This window comes from Stenella coeruleoalba, assembly GCF_951394435.1.
Source record: "Stenella coeruleoalba genome assembly, chromosome: X".
NCBI lineage: Eukaryota > Metazoa > Chordata > Mammalia > Artiodactyla > Delphinidae > Stenella > Stenella coeruleoalba.
In genome coordinates, this window is record NC_137152.1 from 15,685,403 (window position 1) to 15,707,954 (window position 22,552).

The 22,552-nt window shown below is 42.7% G+C and overlaps 1 protein-coding gene across 7 annotated transcripts in view; it reads right to left on the reverse strand.

The window, feature by feature from the left end:
* Positions 1-22,552, reverse strand: part of SH3KBP1 (SH3 domain containing kinase binding protein 1) — a gene marked incomplete at its 3' end in the record, with an annotated part of 345,340 nt that overhangs the window by 128,618 nt on the left and 194,170 nt on the right. For 6 of the 7 annotated variants that reach the window (XM_079910173.1, XM_079910175.1, XM_079910178.1 and 3 more), the window contains one exon: positions 12,206-12,411. In XM_079910173.1, the coding sequence (XP_079766299.1) occupies positions 12,206-12,411 (206 nt within the window). Of the gene's footprint in view, positions 1-12,205; positions 12,412-16,137; positions 16,213-22,552 lie in introns of all 7 variants that reach the window. The other variant, XM_079910179.1, reaches the window with a different exon arrangement.

Consider the following 22,552-nt stretch of genomic DNA (forward strand, 5'->3'; position numbering starts at 1 on the left):
CACAGGAATCTAGGCTGCCTCCTCGGACCCACAGGTGTGACCGCTCGCACAAGGAACACACTCAAGGAACGTTTATTTGGCAGGACCCAGCAAGCACTTCTGGTTAAAAACGTCAGAGAGAAAATAAAAAGCCCCCTATCTTTCAATAGATACTGTGATGGGAAGCAAGAGATGTCTAAAATATGGTTTGTATACGAAAAGCCCATCATGAAAGTGCCTGTATTTTAAAGAAATAAAATCAGTTGTACCACACAAAAATTACTCACTAAAAAAAGAAAAAAACTGAAGAAGGAAAAGCAGCCATGCCTTTATAGAAACACTTCCCCTAGGAAAAAAACAGCAAGATTGCTGCCAGCCATGTCATCGGTAGTAACCTAACAGATCGGAATAAAGTGTTTGAATAGCAATCTTGCTTTTCACCCACGTGAGATACCATTTTAATTACCATTGTAATGAATTCAGAGTCCAGTGGTTAAGAGTTCAAAACTCTATACGCAGGGTGTCTGAGATCAAAATCCCAGCTGGCCCACTTCCTAGTTGAGTGAGCTTAAGCAACTTATTTGGACTCTGTTCACCTCAGTTTCCTTATCTAGAAAATGGGGATAATAGCACCAAGATACAGGGTTGTCTGGAAGATTAAATAAGTAATATATGTAAAGTGTTTATAAAAGTGCTTGGCACACAGGAAGCAGCCTATGAGCTACTATTACAAATTCAGGACCACTTCACAAAGCAGGATGCCACGTCAACAGTATCCTCACCTTACCACAGTTCTCATGTACAGAGACTCTGATAACCGGTTTTAGTTATTAACTATGGTTAGTTTTTAAATTAAGCTAATTTAAAAACCATTTATTCAATACTTATTAGCCACCTGCAGCGTGTAAGGGGCTTTGAATAAGATGCTGTCCCAGTCCTCAAGAAATTTGCAATCTGCTTGGATAAATAACACATAGATCTGTTTATGTGTCACACAAGAAAACAAATGTGGGAAATGTCACTTGGCTGAAAATGGCAAGTGTGATCCAAGTGCCAGAGAATTAGCATTTTGAATTTAGAGGACAGATAAGAAATCACCTTATCAAAACCTAATTAGGATGGGAGGGATGAGACAATCATCTGTGCAGAAGAATTCCAAACAACGACCATAGATACTCTGCCCTAAAGGAGGTGAGCTTAACTCCCCACTCCTTAAGAGTGAGGCGTGTATAGTGACTTCTTCCCAAAGAGTTGATGTAGAAGAGGGGAAAAAACAGACCAGCTTTACAGTGGAGAGACCTCAGCCAGGTGACCAAGGTCAACATCAACAGTGAGAAGTCATGTTCAGACCATGTACCCTTGATCTGATGGGATGAGAACGGCACTTTACCTCTGTGGTTCCCCCCAAACCCATCACTTCAGTCTTAATCATGAGAAAAACATCAGACCAATGTCAGCTTAAGGACATCCTACAAAACTCCTCAAAATCGCCAAGGTTATCAAAAACATGGCAAGTCTGAGAAACTGTCACAGCCAAGAGAAGCCTAGGGAGACAGGGCGAGCAAATGTACTGTGGTCTCCTGGATGGGATCCTGGATAAGAAAAAGGACTTTAGGTAAAAACTAAGGACATCTGAGTAAAGGATGGATCTTGGTTAATAATCGTGTAAGCAATATTGGCTAATTGTGACAAATGTACCATATTCATGTAAGATATTAACAACAGAGGAGACTGGCTGTGGGGTATGTGGGAACTCTGTATTATTTTCACAACTTTTCTATAAATCTAAAACTATTCTAAAATTAAAAGTTTATTAGAAAACAAATTAGGAAGATGAGCCTGCTGAATGTATATATACATAAATAAATATACCTTATGTGATTTATAGACACACATGATGATGTTCATGAGTGTGTATAAATATATATGTATTTAACAATGCCCTCCCAGCTTAATTTTTTTAATCTCTTTATCCTTAGCCTAGCTATGAACACAGATAGTTGAATGCTGACTCCTGGCTTTTTGCTTTCCATAATACACAAAAGAGTTTTCTTTGAAAGGAAACTTGGCTCTTCTGTCAGTTCTGCTGCCAACCCAGGCTACGGCGGCCCAACTCAAAGAGTGTGCATGAGGTGGGCCCATCTGCCCCTTTCCAAGAGCTACTAGCTACAAGAGCTCCAAGCCAATTAGTCATCAACCACAGAGCCCCGGGACTGGCAACTCTCCCAGCTACTTCCTCTCCCATCTCTAGTCCACACTGCCTGGCACCTCCCCAGTTCTCTCTCTAAAGTGCCAATCTGATCATGACACTGCCCGTTGGAACCCCTCCACCAACGTGCCAGCCCACCCAGAAGTGCAGCTAGTGAGTGGGCTGGCAGAGACCTAAGGGAAGAGGGTCAGGCTCCCCTCCAACTCCCTGCCCCCAAGTCCCCTGCAGCCCAGCCAAACCCAGCCCTCGTCCATCACCACACTCTCCCCTTGCCCATGTGCATACTGCCAGTACCATGAATCCCCAGTTATCTTTTAACACTTTGCTCAAATAACACTTTCCTTGAAAAGTTCTCCCTGATAAGCCATCCCCTCCTTCTAGACCTCCAGGAAAAGTGAGCAGCTCCTTCCTCCCTATCCTCCTTGATGCTTTGGACAGAGCTCTGCTGGTCCTTTCCCCCTGCATCATAATCACTTTTAATACGTACCCACTTCTCTCCCATGTAGGGACAATCTGAAGCGCTAAGTGAGAGGTCTGTATGTGACAGCTGATCCAAGGTGTGATGTGGGAGTGGAGGTGTTAACTCCATTCCAATTAACTACACCAGACCCCCCGCAAACAAATAACCTGCCAGGCGAAAAATGTGCACACATTATGCTAATACAGCCTCCAAACATGCTACCTAGCTAATCCCTTTCCAAATGGATTGCCGTTCCTTAGCTCATTTATCTAGAGATTCCAGAGCTGCCACTGCTGGTCCATAAAATACATTCAATAAAGCTTCAGTGAATGAAGGAACGAGCCAATTAATGAACAAATGGAAGAGGAAATCTATAGCCAGACTACAAGCAGACCCCAAACAGAATGAGTCTTCCTTTATGATTGTGATTGGATTAGGACAAAACATATTTATGCATCCAGTCACAAAATATTTATTGAAGGCCAACTATAGTTTTTAATGATTTCCAAGGAACTGTAAATACAATGGTGACTAACAAAGACAAGCTCAAAAATCATGGCACTTACTTTCTTTTTTTTTCTTTAAGACTTTATTTTTAGAGCAGTCTTAGGTTCACAGAAAAAGAAAAAGAAGGTACAGAGATTTCCCAGATACCCTGTGCCTCCTTGCATGCTCAGCCTCCCCTGCTGTCAACATAAGAGTGGCACGGGGCTTCCCTGGTGGTGCAGTGGTTGAGAGTCCGCCCGCCGATGCAGGGGACACGGGTTCGTGCCCCGGTCCGGGAGGATCCCACATGCCGCGGAGCGGCTGGGCCCGTGAGCCGTGGCCGCTGAGCCTGCGCGTCCGGAGCCTGTGCTCCACAACGGGAGAGGCCACGACAGTGTGAGGCCCGCGTACCGCCAAAAAAAAAAAAAAAAAAAAAAAAAAAAAAGAATGGTACGTTTGCTACAGCTGATGAACCTACATTGACTCCTTATCACCCACGGTCTGTAGTTTACCTTAGGGTTCACTCTTACGTTGTACACTGTATGAGTTTGGATAAATGTATAATGATATGTATCTATCATTATGGTATCATACAGAATACACACAGAGTATTTTCACTGCCCTAAAATCCTCTGCATGGCACTTGCTCCCCAATGGCCAATACTGAAGACTTGGTGATGTCAAACAAACAGCCACCACAGACGGAGCAAAATTCATTTCTCCTTCTCTGAGTTTTAAAATTTCCATAATAAAAAGTTAAAGAAATGATCCCGGAGACTGCACTGCTATTTATAGGCACTCCTTCTGTTCTCATAACCAGAAGGGCAACAGTAATAACTACTAACGTTAATCTAGTGATTATTCTACACGAGGCACTTTTACCCATTTTTTGAGTTACTTAATCCTCCTAACAACCATATGGGCCAGGTTCTCTTGTTATTCTGATTCTACAGATGGGAAATCTAAAGCATTGAGTGCTTAAGTAATTTGTCCCAGGAAGAGGCAGAGTTGGGATGTGAACCTGGGCAGTCTATCCAGCATGCTTAATAACTATATTCCTAAAAACACAATTTTAAGGCCTCCTGGGAATGTGATTCTTGGTGACCATCTGGCTGCAATTAAACATTTCATAGAATATACACTATGCTGCTGGAACTTCCCTGGTGGCGCAGTGGTTAAGAATCTGCCTGCCAATGCAGGGGACACGGGTTCGAGCCCTGGTCCGGGAAGATCCCACATGCCGCGGAGCAACTAAGCCCGTGTGCCATAACTACTGAGCCTGCGCCCTAGAGCCCACGAGCCACAACTACTGAGCCCGTGTGCAGCAACTACTGAAGCCCACGCACCTAGAGCCCGTGCTCTGCAACAAGAGAAGCCACCGCAGTGAGAAGCCCGCGCACTGCGACGAAGAGTAGCCCCGCTCGCTGCAGCTACAGGAAGCCCCCGCGCAGCAACGAAGACCCAACGCAGCCAAAAATAAATAAATAAATAAATTGATTTTAAAAAGAAAAAGAAAACAGGGCTTCCCTGGTGGCGCAGTGGTTGAGAGTCTGCCTGCCGATGCAGGGGACATGGGTTCGTGCCCTGGTCCGGGAAGATCCCACATGCCGCGGAGCGGCTGGGCCCGTGAGCCATGGCCGCTGGGCCTGCGCGTCCGGAGCCAGTGCTCCGCAACGGGAGAGGCCACAACGGTGAGAGGCCCGCATACCACAAAAAAATAAAATAAAATAAAATACACTATGCTGATTGTTTTAGAAGGTATATATCAAACATACATAAAACAGTAAACAGTACCTAATAGGTCAAACAGTAACCCTGTATACTATTTCTGGTTCCCTTTTCCTACCACCGGCCCTCTCCTCACTTCTCCTAGATAAGGAAAGATAACACATAAACCCAAGTCTGAAAATCCCAGACACCTCATTCAGCCCAGGTGACCAGTGGGCATCTCAACACCACCTGCTCTTTAAAAATCACGGGTCTTTCAACTGCTCAAGAGATGTCACAAAATCTTATCTTTCAACCACTATGAGAGACATCCAGTACTATAGGTCTCAGATAATCATGTCAAGGTTCGATCCAGTTGTGTTTCATTAGTCAAAGTATGTATCATTAGCTTCTGGGATTCCCCAGAGCTTATTTCTAGTCTTCAAAGGATTAGAGACATAAATCTCTCATTTTTAAGGAACTAAGATCATCACTTTCAATGTTTACATGTTTTAATTTTACATCAGTATACAGCTTGACGAATTTTTACTAGTATGGATAAAAAGACTGCCTGAGGTACATATGAAGATATTAGAATTTCTCTTGCTGCAATTTGGCTGATTAAAAAAATTGATTAGTAGCTCATTTATATATGATTTTAATTTGAATTCTCTGTTACAAGTAAAAGCTACAATGTTGATATCATAAAGGCATTAATTTGGATGACTGTGGTTCTATAACTGAGATTCAAGATGATGAGAGCTGAAAAAGCAACTGTCACAAACACAATGTCTAGTTGTGGAACATAGTAGAAAACAGAGAAAGAAAACAGAATCATTTCAAGAGACAGAGATCAGAAGTCACTAATGGAAATCAACTAAGACAGGAAGACCATGGAACTTCTTGAAGGATTTCTTTGTAGGGACTCCAATAGAGCAAACAACCAATCTGGAAAAATATCTTTTCCAATATGGCTGTTTGAAGAGCCCAGGCCAAAAAGACTGCTTTTCTCAATAATTAAGGGGGCCAAGATTAGCTGTGCCTAGGGCACTTAAGCACGGAATAAGCTGGCGCCCGAAAGCCAGGATTATTCTACATAAAGACATATTAGCTTAGGTAGGTCCTGGGACTCACCTGAGCATCTGGAATTTACCCACCCACGTGTAATATCTGACACTCCTTTCCCGGAGTATTTGGCCAGGAGTGATCATCTGAGTGACTCATGAAAAGGGAAGGAGTTCAGAAAAAGGGTGAGGCCAGGCTGGGATTGCAGGGAAGCAGCCTGATGAGGAAGTTCTCTCTCAGGTCCACAGCTGGGAGACAAGGTATAAGCCATATTCATGAGAATAAGGTCCTGTCTGGGTTGCCTTCTTACAGTCTCCCAACCCAATCTCTAGGTGGATGACTCCAATACCTACATCTACAGTTCTCTCCCCATCACCAGACTTATTTATCCAACTGCTTGCTGTATGCCTCCACCTGATGGTTCCACAAGGACCTCAAAATCCAGCTAGTCTAAGGCTGAACCCATGACCTTCCTCCCCAGATATCTTTCTCCTCCAGTGTTCTCTAACCGATAAGGACCCAAGGCATCCTCTTCAAGTCTTTCCTCTCCTTTATCTCCCACATACTATCAAACTTCTTGATTCTATCTCTAAAATATTTCCCCCAAACATTTATGATAATAATTCAAAGCTGTTAGAAAAGCTGTTTGTCTTATCTTGATATTTCCTTCCATGTAAAAAAAAGGGAGATCAAATGGACACTCTCTGGACACACTTGGCCTCTGGGCAGAATTGAACACTCTTGGAACTCTCTATCTCCCTATTCACTTTCTCCTGGGAGAGTGAAATGACCTCTCTGATACGTGAATTTAGGAAAAATAAACTGGGCATGCTTAGCTCAGCTCTTCTCTTTCCTCCTCTTGGAAGTTGGCCTTCTCTGCTGTTCCCCAAGGAGCTGGCCCTTCTACCTCACATGGGTCTGCCCGAGTCCAGCATTGCTGAGACTGGGTGGGTGAGTCTGTCTAATTCTGGAGATCAACTGCTAAGCCCATTTGGCTCTCACACTAATCTATATCTTCCAACTTCGCCTTCATCAATAACAACACTGTAGTATAACATAGGTAGAGAAAGGTGTACAAATCATAAATATGTAACTTGAGAAATTTTTACAAAGTAAAATAAGACTTACATAAATAGATATACCATGCTCATAGATCGGAAAGGTGTCATTTCTCCCCCAAAAGTATCTATAGTTAACGTACTCCCATTCGAAATCCAGGAGGTTTTTTTGCGGGGGTGGGGGGAAGAAAGTAGGGATTGACAAGCTGATTCTAAAATTTATATGAAAATACAACAACACAGGAAATCTTGAAGAAGAGGAATAAAGACTGTGGACTTACACTACCAGATGTCAAGACCGACTACAAAGCTACAGTAATTAAGGTAGTACAGAATGACCACAGGGACAAACCAACCAACAGAACAGAGAGTCTGGAAATGGACCCACACATACACAAGCACTTAAATTATGACAAAGGTGACCTTTTTGATAAACAGGTGATCTGCAGAAAGGATGATCCTTCTGATAAACAGTGCTGAGTCAACTGGATATCCATACTGAAAAAGTGAACAAAAATAATATTTTGATTCTCCATCCACTGACTCATTAACTGGTTTAGAATCTACATTGAGGACGGGGATTTACTGGTAGAGCCAATACAAGTTTCTGTTAACTTCTCCCCTGAATTCTAGTTATCCTGTCTTCTGTAATCCACTCCTCCCACTGCAGCTAGGAATACTTTCTCTAAACCACCTATGTGATCATGTCACTCTCTCACTGAGAATTGCTCCCCATTGATGGCTCCCCATTGCCCTCAAAGTCAAGTCCAAACTCCTTAACAAGTCTCACCAGGCCCTTCCTGATGTGGGCCCTGCTTTCTTCTCCATTCTCATCTTTCCCCACTTCCTGCTGGAGCCCCGACACATGCTCTGTGCTATTTCCTTTTCCCTTCGAGGCATTTATACATGTTGCTCTTCCCACCTTGACAACTCTATGCTCCTTTGCTTGATGAATGTGTACTGGACCCATGGTTCTCAGCCTAAACATCACTTCCTGTAGGTCTAAAAACATCACTTCTTACAGGTCTAAACACCACTTCCTGTAGGAAGTAGGTACACACACATGAATACACACTCTCCAGCCTCCCTAACAACTCGCTACTTCCTGCCATGCCCAAGGGCTCCTACGGCACAGTACTGTGTTCTCAGCCTGGTCACGGCATTCCCCACACTGTATTATTATTGCTTGTTTACTTTTCTGCAGCTCCCTGAGGGGCAGTGACCTGGTCTTGTTTACCACTGTATCCTCAGTGCCGAGCATATAGTGAGTACTGAACAAATACTAGCTGAAATGAGTTACATTTACAATTTCCAAGTATTTTCAGCTATGTAGCATTTTAAAAAAAGTCCTATGAGGTAGGATAGGCATAAAGAGTATTCCCGTTTTACAGATGGTTCAATTGAGGCTAAGTGACTTTGTCAAGGTCAATCAGCTAGGACAATGGTACCATGCCCTTCTAAAATCTTATGATATTTAACTTGGTTCATCTTTAGCCACAACGTATTTTCCACTGTTTTGATATAACACATACGTACCTCTGGGCTTAGTTTAAATGGTACATTTTTCTCCAAGGTTCTTTTCTTTTTTCTTTAACCTTTGTCAAGGGAAGTTTCCAACATATACAAAAATAGAGTACAGTGTACTGAACCCCATGTATGCACCACATAGTTTCAACAATTATCAACTCATGACCAACCTGGTTTCCTCTGTGCCCCACCTACTCTTCCACCTTCCAAATTACTGGAAGCAAAATCCCAGACGTTAAATCATTTCACCTATAAATCTTCCAGTTAAATGGTACATTAAACACATCATTCACAGGCATATCAGGTTGGTAGCATTAAAAAGACTCATAAATGGGGTCCTTCCTTAGAGCTCAGTAAGAGAAGCAAGAATACTAATTATTTCCTTGTTGGTCGGGGGAGTGTTACAGATACACCAGTATCTCTCCTGGTGTATAACCATCAGCATTCAACCACTCTGGGTAGGGCGATATGGATTAAAGCACAGGGAAAGTAAGCACAAAAGTTTCAACTGACTCAGAAAAGTGGGTCTCAAAACTTCGCAAACTTGAACGGAAAGTACACTAGGATGCTTGCAGCTGTTAATAATGATCATAGACCTTTTTTCCCTCATGCGAGTTATCAAACCAGTCATGTGAACAGGTCAACTGCCCCAGCCTGAGTGGAAGACCTGCTTCGGCTTCACCTAACACAGATGCCGCCACATGAGATCCAGTTTGTGCTTCTGCAAAATCGCAACAGCGAGCTCAACTCTCATAGGAAACTTCCTTCCTTAAACATAAATCTTAGACACAAAACCATCTCAAAAGCGATGAGAACCAGGTTGTACACAAGTAAAACATTATCACACTCATCAGCTCCCATGCCAGGTTGTGCAATAGCATAATGGATCCATAAATCTATGTAACTATCCATGGCGCCAACAACAGGGGGTGGAGAGAGTTTTGAATCCTCTTAGATGCTATAAAAATTGTCCGCAGCCAGTAAAGCAGGCTGGGAAGCTTAAGTTTTCCCCAGAGGCTTCACAATGAGAAGCAGGTTAAGGGAGCTGCCAGCACATGGTTTCATTCTGCAAACAAATCATGAATCAAGATGCATACACATGCCGTACATAAATATATTACTCTGATGAAGTTAACATTTCTTGTCTCTAAGACCAATGCAATAAATCTTCTGTTTCACAGAGGTGCAGTGAACCGTACAACTACTATATTTCCAACTATATAACTGTTATCCCCCCCGGTTCCCTCATTTTATAGATGTCTGTAACCTCTAAAGTGTTATATTAATATAGTTTGAATATCATTCCTTTAACTAACACTTACTGAGCACCTACTATATGCCACACACTGTTCTAAGCACATAGCATACATCAGTGAACAAAACAAAGAATAAGCATAATAAAAAATAAACACGTTAGAAGGGGGCACATGCTAGGGCAAACAAAAAATGCAGTGCAAGTAAGCAGGATGGGCCAAGGGGGCAGGTTTCAGAATGAGCAGGCGTCAGGGAGGAGAGGCAGGCAGCCACAGCGGGCAGGTGGAAACAGAGTGTCCAGGCAGAGGACACCACCGTGGCAAAGGCCCCCAAGTGGGAGCGTGCGTGGCATGTTTGAGGAGGAGCGAGGGGGCCAGGATGGAGCAAGCAGGGAGAGAACAGTGAGGGAGGAGGTCCAAGCGGCAATGGGAGTCAGGTCATCCCAGCTCCTGGGACTCAGGGTGGATTTTCACTTTGGTTCACAGGGAAGCCTCTACAGGTGTGCGAGCGGAGGAGTGGCATGACCTGACTTCGGGTTTCAAAGGATCACCCTCCTGGCTTTGGTACTGACACTAGACCGTAGGAGGAAGGGGAGAAGCAAGAAGACCAATTAGGAGGCCACTGCAGCGATGGCGAGAGCAGGGGGAGAGCAGAGGTGATGAGCCATGGCAGGTGCTGGGCACACTTAGGAGGCTGCGCTGATGGGGTTGCCTGATGGATCAGCCATGGGATGTAAGAGAAAGAGGGGAGTCAGGGACAACCCCAGGGCTTTTCTTCTGAGTCATGGGAGGGGGAGTGGTACTGCCTTCACCTGAGATGGGGAAGGCTGTGGGCAGAGTGGTTTCCGGGGGACGAGGATGAGTTCAGGTCTGGACAAGCTGCTAAGAATTTAGGACCTCCGAGTGGAGATGTTCAAGACGGCAGTTGGACACGTGGCTGTGGAGCTCAGAGGAGAAGTGTGCTGAGGTACAAACTTGGGAGTATTATATTTGTCGCTGATATTTCTATTAGTAACAACCCAATTTATTATTAGCGGTTAAGACAATTATTAATAGCAATAATGAAACTTATACACACACAACGTCCTTTTACACAGAGAAGAATAAGACTGAGAATCATAAAACGAACAAAAGGAATAAACTGTTTGCTGACTGAGTCAATGGTCATGTTCATTTCAACCACTTGAATAAAATGAAGAAAAACTGTATTCATCGTTCCTTTCTAAGATGGGAACTTGCTCTTTTGTAAACATTTATGGGACTCTGAGAGTGACCATGTGAAGCAGAAATGAACTCACAAGCTGGGACAGTAACTAGATAGTTTTCAGATCTTGAGAAATAGCAAATCGACTAGAGAAGCTTCCACAAAAGAAGAGTTTAAGTGAAACAGTCCTTCCTTTTTAAGTATCTGCCCTTTCTGCCTTATTCGTCTCTAAGGGTGTTAAGGGTCCAAAAAGTTTCCTTTCCCGATTCTGTTTCTAATGCATGATGACACTGGGCAAGGTTGCTGCTGGATGGCGGGAGGGAGGTGGGTGGAAGTTCTACAGCTGCAGAAGATGATGCAACTTTTAAAAATTCATCTGACAGAGAAATGAAAAACATTTAAAAGCCGTCGATAAACCTGCAGTAGAGATTCTGCCCATGCCCCATCCCCCATCCCCCAAGCCTGCTGGCACAAACGTCAAAGCAAAAATTTCAGCACTAAATCAAATTAACAAACATTCTTTAAGCACAGCACGAGTGTAGCTTATTACAATCTGGAAAACTCCACAGTATTTATCAAATCCTAAGCAAGGCTATGATGCTTAAAAGTGTACCACAGTAGACGTCACTGACAGCCACAAGCACAATGGCTCTGGGTGTGTTGCTCTGGCAACCGTGTACTCAGCAGCAACACGCTGTCCGCCTCTCGCCAACCCAGAACCAGGGGCAGGAGAAAACAGCCAGCTTCCTGATGGTAACAACTCAGGGATTCACAGCGAGGGCCATCTCTGTCACTCACACATGCAGGAGACTTCCTTTCAGTAGTATGAAATCATTTCCACCAAATACCTTGAGAAAAAAAAAACACAACCCCTCTCTCTACTGCAGAACCAGTCAACACACCCAAGCACAAATCACAAGAGAAACCTACCAGGATAGAAGAGAGGTTGAAAAGTACCAAGGTTATGTGTTTAGCTGGGTCCAGGCAGGAGTGGCTTTTCTGAGGAGGAAATACAGAAGGGCCGGTCTATTTGAAAAGTCATCCTGAGAAACGTTCCATCGAGAGATCAGTAAGAAAAGCAACAGCAAACTAGAGCATGAGCCTTTCGAGGAAAGCTGTTCCTATATAGAAGGAGAGCTGCACACGAGGACCATGAAACCTCAGAAGAGGCATAGGAAGCCGTAGATGCCAAGCCCTACAAGGTACTTTTGGATACACAACATCACGTTGAAATAAAACAGAAACTGTCGAACATACCTTTTCCACAGGCAGAAAGTCATTTTCTACTTCAATCGACCTTGGTCTTAGCTTTATTGGCTTGTCTTTGAAAATATCTCCAAAGCCCACTCCCTTAACTTTCTTCGGCTGGATTGCGGCCGTTGCGACTGTCCCGTTGGCACCCTCGGATTTGGTACTGCTCGAGTCACCCCCATCACTCTCGGAGCCTGTGGTTTCCCTTAAACCTGTCAAGAGCGGGGACGGGGAAAGAAAGAGCTCAGAAATCAGCCATAGCCGTGAAGCACTTCATAGCCAGCCAGGAACCACTGCTACAAGTGTCACTGGGTATGGGATAACTTGCACTGCGGTTTTTCGTTTAGCGTGTGAATATGTTGCATGGGGGCGGCTCTGAGTTTTGTTCCATCTCCCCACCCCCAGCTTTTTTTTTTTAACATCTTTATTGGAGTATAATTGCTTTACAATGGTGTGTTAGTTTCTGCTGTATAACAAAGTGAATCTGCTATACATATACCTAGATCCCCATATCTCCTCCCTCTTGTGTCTCCCTCCCACCCTCTGTGCCCAGCTTTTAATTTTAAGAAGTGAATCAAAACTTTTCAGGAAATCTAATTTCAAAGCAGATCTCTTCGTAAATGTGACATTTCACCTCTTTTCCGCCAGAGCCTGGTTCTCAGCCAAATTTGTTTTGCTGCAGTCTGTGCAATAACAACTCTTCCCGCCCCCTCCTCGCCTCCCCACCTAGTCAGTACCACATACTGTACCTCCCATTTCTATGACTCACGTCAGTTAGCAATTAGCAATGAAAGTAACATTTCCTAAAGGGAAACTGTAAAGCTAAAAGCCATTTAAACAAATTAGCAATTAAAGAAACCACACAAAATTATGACTGCCAAAGAATTAAATCTCTTTGGATGGCTTCACAAGGAATAAATGCACGCAGACATGTTTCTCGAGGAAAGCATTAAACCAAACTTGACATTGAAACACTTTCACTGGCAAGATGATTATATTTGTTAAAGAGGGAAAGGAAGCTGCCCTCCAGGAGGCCAGAATCCCCCAAGCCTACAGTTCTTCCTCCCTCCTCTGACACCAACGTCTCCCCAGAGCTGAACTCCTTTCCAAAGAAGAACACTGGGGACATGACACCTTTCCTTTGACCTCTGGTGGCATGAGTTGGAAGTCATCAAATAGATATCAGCAAGACAACACGGACACTTACCTCCCCAGATTCTTTTTTTCCCCAGGCTCTGCCCACAATCATGTTCCTAAAAGGAAGAGCCTGTTTCTAGTTAATTTCTGGGTGTACATTCTTACTTTGATGGTCAGTACATTAGTCATGCCATCAAAGGGCAGGATTAAAAGGATATCTTATGGAAAGTGCCATTAAGCCTGTCTCTAAAAGCCTCTAGATGTGTAGAATAGCTCCTGAACGTTGACTATGTGTCTCCTGACGACAATGATGCCCTTGGGATGAAAGTATACCATCAAATTTTGTTCTCTATTAGCCACACTGTGCATTATCTTCCTACATGTAAGGTGGCCTCTTAGTACATAAGAATGATACATCAAATAATTGCTCACATAAAATGTCACAAAATGTTGAAGTCATTCAAATAAAGAAGTCTCAGTGCAGGAAGAAACTGTTAAATGGAAACAGAAAAATATAGAAAGGTCATTATAAATTGCTAACAAGTTTCAAAATCAAATCCTTTAAACAATGGCTGTGTTTGTCGTTGCTGCTGTTTTCAATAAAATGGTATTTGTAAGCCAAAAAGGAGGGGGTGGGGAGGAAGATGCCTGGTGTACATTTTAATTAACTAAAGAACAGCATTTATGAGCAAGAACAGAGGGCAGAACAATGAGGAACAGCCCACGACAAGGGGGTCGGCTCCAGTTTACAGGACTGGATGCGAGTGTGCAAACATGGAGAACCTCCCTGGATTAGCTATCCATTCGTGTGTTTATCTGTTCATTGTTTTTGGAAATACCCCTGCTGGAGATATAATTTTGGAGTCTAAATATTGTGTCATTTCCCCTTTAACATGTTCTCATTTTGCCGTATGGATTTTTTCTGTGTGATAAATGGCTTGTATATTCTTTTCTGGTTTGGAAAGAAGCATTTGAGGGCGGAATAAAGAAATGGTTAGTGAAGAGAAAACATCACTGCTCCCCTTCCCCGCCACCACCACCACCAGCACCACAAGCAGAAGGCAGCAGGGCAAATGGATTTGGGCAAGTCTGTTTTAGTTCTTCAAAGAGAAGAATTTGAAGGATTCTTTTATCATACCTCATTAGCTAGAAACACAATATTTTCAACCACTGCCATCCTGATTTCACTGAGCTTCTGGTTTTAGGGATTTGCCACCTTCCGGGCTCATCTTAATAATATCATATTAATCACTGTGAGAAATACTCTTTATGTTACACAGGGAAAGGTTGCACGGTCATTCAACCACACAAGCATGGGCTGGGAAGGAAACACATGGCAGATTTTTCTTCTGGATATTCTGGTAGGTTGCTTCTATCACTCTTAAGTACTATGAAATTAAATGTCTGAATATCTGGGTTGACGAAATAACTCAAAATCTAGTTCCTTCCCTTCAGAGGAAAAGAAAGGTGGCTTTTCATTTTTTGGTGCTGTATCTTTTAGCCACTGGTGCTCATAACACACACTATTATGTAAACTATCCCTGTGTCATGCTCGGAATGCCAGGTGACACTCGAGGGCAGTGCAACCCAAAGTGAGGTCTGTGGACTGGAGCCAAGATCATGAAGGGCTCGTTCCCGGTACACAGAGAGACAAGCACAGAAAGTGTCCGTGTCTGGAAATGCTTATAGCAGTGTGCGCTGGTGCTACTTCCGGACGTGCGGCCAACAGACGCGTCTGGGTGAACAGGGCACAGACCAACATCTGTCTGCCTGCTCCTGCTGGGAGGGGCGGGTGGTGCAGCGCATGCGCAGTGAAGGCAAGCCAGCAGTACCCGATGTCTGTCCGCAGGGGAATGGAAATAAAAATACACTTCACTGCAGACAGTTTGAGACGTGTGGCTCCGGTGTTCACGCGTGAACCTTCTCCTTCATCACTGCGTGTACGTCTCTATGTACACATGTGTGTACGTGCACACTAAGGTGGATGCTTTTCCTTCGCAGTGAAAAAAGAACAAAGCTTCCTCAAGTTTGCTTTGGCCGCTCACATAACTGGCCAAATTACACAAAAGTCATTGCCAGTAATTTCCTTAATATTCCAGGCCGTGAGCCATTTTTGTTTATTTTCAAGTTTACACTCACACGTGTAGTGCTTACTGTGTGGCAGGACTGTTCTACGAACTTCACGAGATTCATTCATTAACCTCATTCATCTCCTTCCCCTCAACTTTTGGCAGCTTTCTTTCACAGCACAAAAGGCTACACACTGGTCCTGCCAAAAGAAGTCTGCCGTGTGGTGATTGGCTGAATGCGCAAAGCAAAATACCATTTCTGGCACGGACTTTTCTTACCAAAATCTTACTTCTTTGAACCCCGCAATGAGGAAATGACTTATTGGTTTCCAATGACCCACTCAGTAAAAGCAATAACCACGAGAGGCTGACATCTCCACAGGAAGCCACCTTACACCACCCCAGAGGCGCAGAGATACTGGTACAAACACATATGCCATGACCAATGTTACTGATCCTTTCTCTGCACGCATGGTTCATGCACGCATGTCACACACATGACAGAGGCACAAAGCAAACAAGACAGCGCCAGGGGCTGGTGATGGGAATGCTCCCGCAGCACACACCAAGGAGACGGCACTTATCGCAGGCAAATAAGTCCATGTCCTTGGATCAGAAATTCACAGACACTTGGCAGAAGCATGAGCAGCTCAGGAAAGTGCAGCTGCATCAAAAAACACAAGAACCCAGATCTTATCTTTACAATTGCCTCCTGCTGTTAAGGTCACTCACTGTAATAGCGTCTGTGGCCCTCCGTCTTTCCCGGTGCAGCTCGGTACAGAATTGTCCCTTCAAAGGTAGTCTTTCCTGACAGTGAATGAGAGAAGAGAAGGGGAGAGAAAAACAAGAGAGAGGGAAGGGGAGCAAATGATGGCAAAAGAAGGAAGAGGGAGAGTCTTTAACTGAACTTGTCTTCAATGAATCCACTGCAAGAGCTTCATCCACAAAATTAATTAGAAACCATTAGGCAGAATTTAAGAATGTTACAGAATGAGCCCAAAGTCCCCATGCAACCATGATGGCAATGAGCACTGGCATTAGGGCTCACCTCTGCAAATGCCTGGCATGTGGATTATGCCCAATTTAAACCTGGAAGCCACTTCAACATTATACCTCAAGAGTAGGAAAACCTCAACCAGAGGAAATCCAATCAATCGGATTCCTTAGTTAACTCATTCTTCTCTTTGGAGAGTGTGACCCGAACATACTATAGATTTTGGTCCATTAGCCTTTATCTTCTACCCCTAGAGCCCAGTATGATACAAACTGATACTCATGACCCCAAGAGTCTAAACAAGGCACAAAATCCCTTTTAAAAGATTTTTCGTTCTTAGTATCTTGAAGCAAGAAAGCGTATAAGTATTCTAGAGGGGGGTTTTCACCAATGAGGTTTGAAACCAATCGTGGCTTCCATGTCAATGTAAGGGGTTTTCTGCTTAGCAGCAAAGACACCAGAAAACCCTATTTCCTGAAACATCTTAATTGAGGTTTTGCCATATCAGTCATGAGACTGTACTTAAGCATGAGGACATAGGACTCACCCAGTGTCAAATGCAAATTATCTTCTTTTCTGTTGTTACAAGTAGAGGTTATCAATAGCATAAGACTGGACACATGGCTAAAGCCCAAATCTCTCTGGAACCACGAGTAAGTACATAGACTACACACACTCTGCCCCAGTTTGAGGGTGAACACACACACACACACACACACACACACACACACACACACCCTACAGAGAGTACCATCAGCAGGTAAAATGGTTTGGTAAAGACAAGCTCAATTAATATATGCATTACTCTAAGTTATGCAAAAAATAGGTCCTATTACGGCTGTGAGCTGAATATCGAACTGGAGGCCAGTTACATAGCTCCCTCATAATAAGTCTGAGGGATGAAAAGGTAGGCTACATTTACAGAGAGACAGAGAGTGGAACTGAGTGAGAGAGAGCAACTTGTCTAACTTTTTAGAAACATTCTTCAGGAAAATGGGAAATTCCACTAGGGACCATCGTGTAAACTTCTGGGCCATGTCACTCCTAATAACACGAAAGGGATTGTAAATGATCAGATCAACAAATTAAATGGAATCAGGTATTGCCAATTTCTGTGTCCTGCAGACATGGTGGTATACCACCGCTTTGAAATCTGCCCTTTTTGACAGATGTGCTCTGTCCAGTTAAAGCAAAAACTTAGATATTCAAATCACTGGCTACATAAGGATAATCCAAAGAAACAAGTGTTTCACATGTTCTCCTTAGACTTGTAGCTCTTGAGGACTTTGATGGCAAAGTGGAGCACGTAACAGTGGCTAGTTTTTATTTGGGTGAATTTTTATTCTGCCTAACTTCCATCACTAAGGTAACATTACTCCCAAGGAATACAGCTGTTTTGTGAGCCAGGCCCCCCAGAACTGAATGGCAGCAGTCCTTTTCATGTCAGAAAAAAGGAAGAAAAAGGAATCAGTATTTCAATAAAGTTCCTCCAAGTACAAGAGAACCTCCCTTTCTTCTTCCCCAGGATCAAGTCTGAGCATCACTGAGGTAGACATGGCCCTGCTGTCTCTGAAAGGCCAAGCATTTCTGCAAAATACCCACCCCCCGCCCCGTCCACTGGCAGCAAGAGGACTGGAAATGGAGCCTGGGCTGGGGCTGAGTGAGGACACACACGTTCCATCTAGAGAACAGACGAGATGGGCAACTGGAAAGTCCATGAATATGAGTGCTGTTTATTTTGGGGGGGGGGGGAGGAATATTCTACTGTCACTATTAAATATTAGTACTTGAAGGCAGCAAACACTGTAAAAGGGAAGCATTTTAAAATTTCAACACAAAATCATATGCTTATGCTAGCATCTAATTTTGCCTGAAACGCTATTTCATCAATTTGCTAATTGCTCTTCACTGCCAACAGAACCTCATACACAAAACAAATAACATTTAATATTAAAAAGTGTAGAGACACCAAAGCGTGCGTGGGGGGTGCCAGCCTGGCTTTAGCTCTTATAGGCAAGGGGCACAAGCAATCCATTTCTTACAGCTAATGAAATAAAATGTTTCCATATCATGGGAGTGGTTTGCCCTAAGTTTTAAAAGGCCATCTCCATCTTTGCCTTCACTTGACGAGTCACTAAAGTATCTGAACCTAAAATTCAAACATAAGGAATTAGGAAAATAAAGTCAATTCAAACTTAAATATCATGGTTATTAATGGTTATAGAAAGAAAATGCAAACCTTCTCCCTCTGAAAACTATGGGAAATAGCTTAAAATGTTTCTGCAGCTAAAAGATGTTTTTCTTTAAAACAAGAAAACAGGAATACTTTTTAGTTTTACAAGAATTATTTTATAATCTAAGAAATTAAATAATATAAAAAAGATGTTGGAAACAGGAAAGTCACATTTATATCTTAAATGTGAAGCAAAGTATGTATGAAATTGAAACTGGGTAGTAGTCATATCTGGATTTCTTTGCCTCTACATCCAAATAAATCTTATAGATCAAGATATTTTCTGATTATAATTCAATGCAATAATATCAATATAATTTGTAATTAGTTCTATTTCACACCATGTAGTCAATACTCGCATGTGCAAAATTATAACTGAAAAAGTAATTAATTCATCATAATCTGTGATCATAAGAAGAAATAAGTTAAACTGTACTCAGATTTGAAACTTGTCAGATGCTCCGTGAAAGGCTAAACTACAAGCTGTAATGGGAGCAATACCAAAGTATGTGCAAATTATATGCAGGAAGGCCTGCATGTAATGTTGGCTTCATCACTCAGAAGCGAGGCCACACCCAGGACTTCATCTCACTGGGCTTTAGTGTTCTCATCTGACACCAGGCTAGATGAGCTCTCAATTCCTTTCCATCCCTAACGTAAGATCCTGCCCGCACAATTATTGCAAACCCTTGGATGTTTTGTTTTTTAAAAACCTAATTTACTCAACATTTTTTTTCACTATTGATCTGCTACATGGGAGCCCATTTCACTCTTTTTTAAAAAAATTCCCTGTTTGGGTACCATTTTGCAAGCCCTAATGAGTGCATAGATCTGGGTGATAATCATCAGTGGCTGCTAATATTCAAAACCAAAGATAGCCAGACATATGAGCCTCCAGATAGACTATCCATCACCACCTATGAAGCAGTTCTGTCCCCCCACCCCAAAAAATCTCTCTCTCAAACCTGAATTTAACCAAGGCCCTGGATCCAATTATCAATTTATAGGAATATAGAGTAAACGACACAGCAGAGATGAAATCAGCAAAAGGCAGGCTGTGGGAAAGTAACGCACAAAGGACCTCAGTTTCTTCAGCAAAAAGTAGCAACGAAAAAAGGCAACATGGAAGAAGAATCTAGAGATTCAGAGAGAGTTGAGACATATCAACCAATCACAGGGTATGTACCTTCTTTGGGTGCAGATTCAAACTAACAAATTGCATTAAAAAATAGAAGACTATTAGGGGAAAGTGAACACTGACCATATAGGTAATTACTTTGAGGAATTGCAATTATTATTATTATTATTACAATTCGGAGTGATAACAGTATTTAAGATACTCTTTTATTGACACATATTGAAATATTTATGGATGAAATTATAGGATATCTGGGGTTTGCTTCAAAATAATATAGGGGAGGATTGTGTAGTGGTATAATTACAATGAATTGGCCACAGGTTGCTAACTGCTGAAGCTGTGTAACAGGTACACAGGGGTTCATCATACTATTCTCTCGATTTGCGTACGTTAGAAAATTTCTATAATAAAAAGTTGACAAAAATCTTTTTGAAAAAGCACCTTTAAAGTTCCATAAATGCTATGAAAGGTAAAGATGCTTTCACATTTAAATATACAGCAAAAAGTTTCTGCCACTACCTGACAATGAATTTTCTTGTTTGAGATAAAATGTCTAAATCAACATATCAACCAACAGAACTGCTGTAACTCTTTCCTTGATAGATTAGATTACCCTGAACAAAGATCTAAAGTTTAGAGATTTTCATAACCAACTACCACATATAAAAATACATCAGGGTAAAAGAAAAGCAAGTTCAAGCAATTTATACCTTTCATTCAAAGCTAAAAATGCCTCCTCAGAGTAAGAAGGATTCAGCAAGCATTTACTGAACACCCACCATGCGTCAAGCTGTCGTGGCACACTTCCTTATAAATAAAATGCAATGTTTCTTCAATTGCATTCATCCATTGGTTAACAAAACTCAAATGAATAAGTATCCTCAAAAACCTTCTGGAAGTAGCAATGTGAAGACTACAAATATCAAAGAAGTGTGTGCACAGAGGTAGGTGTGTGTGTGTATAACAAAGAGATGTATGAGGATACACTGTACACAAAGTTTTCTTCATATGTACCAGGATACAGATTTTATCTGTCTTAAAAAAAAACCTCCCCCAATGTCTACTAGCATTTAAATTGAGAGGATTTTTATATGATGTCACTAGGATCTCTAAAAATTACCAAAATGGTGTAAACATTAGGAGTTTGACTTACTCCCAGATCCATGTATTTTTTTAACATTAATTAATTAATTTAATTTATTTATTTTTGACTGCAGCGGGTCTTCGTTGCTGCGCGTGGGCATTCTCTAGTTGCGGCGAGCAGGGACTACTCTTCGTTGTGGTGCGCGGGCTTCTCATTGTGGTGGCTTCTCTTGTTGCAGAGCACGGGCTCTAGGCACATGGGCTTCAGCAGTTGTGGCACGCGGGGTGTGTAGTTGTGGCTCGCAGGCTCTAGAGCACAGGCTCAGTAGTTGTGGTGCACAAGCTTAGTTTCTCCACGGCATGTGGGATCAGGGCTCGAACCCATGTCCCCTGCATTGGCAGGCGGATTCTTAACCACTGCGCCACCAAGGAAGCCCCATAGCCATGTATTAATTAAGCACCCTCTGTGAAAACTGTAATCTATGAAGGGTATTAAGTGGGCTGGTCTAACAAAGACCTTTATTAACTATAGTTCGGCTCATACCAGAGTAAAAACCTAGATATCTTTTGTGCACTAACTACATTTGTCTTTCTCAGTTCTATGATAAAAGTAAATACGCATTTACTATAGTTATACTAGATGTTATCCCTGGGGGAAACTGCATGAAGGGTTCATGGGACCGCCCTGTACATTGTTTGTTTGTTTTTTTTTTTGGTTTTGTTTTGTTTTTTGGCAACTTTCTGTGACCCTATAATTATTTCAAAACAAAAACGTGTTTCTTTTGTAAAGTAAAGTACACTGAAACTACTAACACCATTCTCTGGGGATAGGGAATGAGCAGATTCGCTCTAAAACCAAAGGTTCCTCGTAGACAAATCCTAACAGTATACATAATTTCTGCATGTGATCTGATCTAATTATATATATTTTACCATCAGAGTGTAAACAGTTACTGAACAGCCTGTGAGAACACTGAGAGATGGTATTTCTCTTTCAGGGGATTATTTCAATTTAGCAAGCCCTAGGGACATTATAATCACATCTGCTTTCCTATGAAGCCCTTTGTGACCACCGCTGTCCCTACATCCCCATGGGACCGGCCTCTCTCTGCCTGTGTATCCCACTTTTCCTCAGATACCCGGCTAGCAGAGCACGTGTGGTGCTTTCCTGAACTGTCGCTGACTTGTGCACCCCCTTTCCACAGTGCGAACTGACTGAAGACAGGGACCCTATCTGATTTGTCTCTGTATATCTTCAGTACCTTGTACAGCATCTTAGTAACAACAGGGGCCAAGTAAAGCTGAATGAATGAAGAATAGAAAAAAGAAGGAAAGCAGGAAGGATGGATGGATATGGACAGACAGGTAGAAAGATCAATAGATGGGCCCTCTTCTCCTTAATTGCACATACAGGAAGATTACAAAAGCCATGTACTTATTTCACAAGCATCCATCCTTGTTAGGAGAACATGCCTCTCCAGAGACCTCAGAAACCCCCTTGACAAGGGACAGTTCCTGTGGTAACTAAACATGGCTGCCGGAATTACTAGGCTCTCCTAGCTCTGAAATGGCAGGTTTTAATTGAATGAGCGTTGGGGACAGCAGTCTCCATGAGAGAAACAGCCCCTTCAGAGCATGTGACAGAAGGCGAAGTGATTGGGAAGACCATTCCACTCCGCCTCCTAACCTCCTGTCCCAG